Source organism: Austrofundulus limnaeus, unplaced genomic scaffold, assembly GCF_001266775.1.
Source record: "Austrofundulus limnaeus strain Quisiro unplaced genomic scaffold, Austrofundulus_limnaeus-1.0 Scaffold33, whole genome shotgun sequence".
Lineage (NCBI taxonomy): Eukaryota > Metazoa > Chordata > Actinopteri > Cyprinodontiformes > Rivulidae > Austrofundulus > Austrofundulus limnaeus.
In genome coordinates, this window is record NW_013952435.1 from 1269891 (window position 1) to 1271952 (window position 2062).

Sequence of the window (2062 nt, forward strand, 5' to 3'; positions counted from 1 at the left end):
CGGGCACGTCCCACTGGGAGGAGGTCCAGAGGAAGACCCAGGACACGCTGGAGGGACTATGTTTCTCAGCTGGCCTGGGAACTCCTTGGGATTCCCCTGGATGAGCTGGTCCAGGTGGCTGGAGAGAGGGAAGTTTGGGTCTCTCTGATAGGCTGCTGCCCCTGAGACCTGACCCCAGATAAGCAGAAGAAAATGGACGGACGGATTTTAAGTTTTCATTGAAAGCAAAAAAATTCTATTTTTACTTCTTTACTTTAAAATTTAACACCTCATTACAAATTTAAATATGATSKAACTCAAACAGTTGTTTAAGCACTCTAAAAACTGAAGTGTTGAATTTACCAAGTTTTGCCAGCTGGTTCCACTGAACCCAGATGAGTTAATGTACCACTTTGGTTAAGTAAATCCAACACTTCATTTCTTAGAGTGTGTAAAAGTACTTTTACTTTCCCAATTTCCCAATTTCATGACTTTTACTTACTTTTCTTATCGTTGAAATTCATTCTTTGCCATTTTAAAGGTATTTTTACTTATTTCTTTTAAGTACTTGATAAACCTCTGGTTACAGCATCTGATTTAATATTTTAAAGTAAATTAAACTGAATAAATGGAACTAGTTATCAATCATCAGACTGAAAAATAGAAAGTTATGAGCAAATTCTGGTGTTTTATAAGACTGACATTAAGAAACTAACACAAATAATAAAATAATTACAAAATAAAGTCCAGCAGAAGAAATTATTTCCAAAGCCTCATGAAACGTATGAAACCAATACTTACACTATGCAATATTTATACACACATATACACACAAGATACTCGAGTAAAATAAAGTAAGGTGCTGAAGGCCTTACCTACCATATAAGTACATCCCCTGCCCTAAAAAAAGACTCAAATAAAGAAACTAATTGTTAATATCCACCTCTGCCCACATTAAACAGTAGAAACATCAGTTTGATCCTTATTTTTCAGTCTCCTTTCTTTCTGCCTTAGATGCATGTGTGTAGTTACCAGAGGCTTTTTGACACAGTTCACACATCACAATGTGTAGATGTGTTTATCATTATTATGTTGGAACTTTTTGCTGCTCCAATAACTGACATGTTTGCGCACGAGCCTGAGAGTTTTAATAGCAGATATGACTTTAATGTTTATTATTATTATTAAAAAATGATCTCATATTTTATTGTAATCCTAGTAATAGTGCAACATTTTCTCCAAAGAGACTAAAAGGGATGAAAGAGTTAAAGGGGGAGGGCGCGCGCACACAGGGGGGCGCGTTTAGTATAAAAGCAGCTCAGGAGCAACAACAGCAGCGTGCGTCCCAGTTCAGACCTGGTTCTGGTCTGGGTTAACTGGAGGTTTCAGACAGAACTCAGCTGTGAGAGATTAACTCCGGGAATCTGTTTGTTTCAGGACTATTTTCCCTCCTCCTCCTGGATTATGCGCTGGATTGTGCGGCGCAGGATTATGCGGGAAACCCGCGAAGTGGTGCGCAAAGCGGATGGAGAGGAGGTGCAGAAACCTGTGGCGTGAGGCTGGGAATGTGGCGGGGAAACAAGTCTGGATGAGCCCTCTGCTCTCCTGTTTGACTCCACCTGAATGATCAGGAGGTAGAGGAGGACCAGGGTTCACTTCAGGAAACCACCTGAGGAGGAAACAAAGGATCCAGACTCATCTCCAGCACTTTTTCCTTTCTTTTAAAAGTTCCTTTCATTTCCCCCCCTCCTTTGTTATTTTCTTTTTGGCCCCTCTGATCCCCGAAGTGGCTCCGAAGTGGTGTTGCGGACCCTCGTCCCCGGCGGATCCAGAGATTGGAGTCTCCGCGCCGGGAGGAGGCGCTCCGGCCGCCCCGCGGGAAGCTCCGAAGAGCGGCCGCGTCAAGAGGATGGTGCGCCTGGCCGCGGAGCTGCTGCTGCTCCTGGGACTCCTCCTCCTCACCCTGCACATCACCGTGCTGCGGAGCAACCCGCTGCCGCAGGACAATGTCACCCTGAGCCTGGAGCAGGGCGCGGCGCTTCCGGAGGTGAGTTTAGGGGGGGGGGGGGGGGGGGGGGGGGGG

The 2062-nt window shown here is 44.9% G+C and overlaps 2 protein-coding genes across 2 annotated transcripts in view; both read left to right on the forward strand.

The window, feature by feature from the left end:
* sptlc3 (serine palmitoyltransferase, long chain base subunit 3) overlaps nucleotides 1–2062 on the forward strand; it is a gene marked incomplete in the record, with an annotated part of 37863 nt that overhangs the window by 31883 nt on the left and 3918 nt on the right.
* ism1 (isthmin 1) overlaps nucleotides 1266–2062 on the forward strand; it is a 14192-nt gene continuing 13395 nt past the window's right edge. The window contains exon 1 of the mRNA XM_014005955.1: nucleotides 1266–2026. Coding sequence (XP_013861409.1) covers nucleotides 1889–2026 — 138 coding nt within the window. The 5' untranslated portion in view covers nucleotides 1266–1888. The remainder of the gene's footprint in view (nucleotides 2027–2062) is intronic.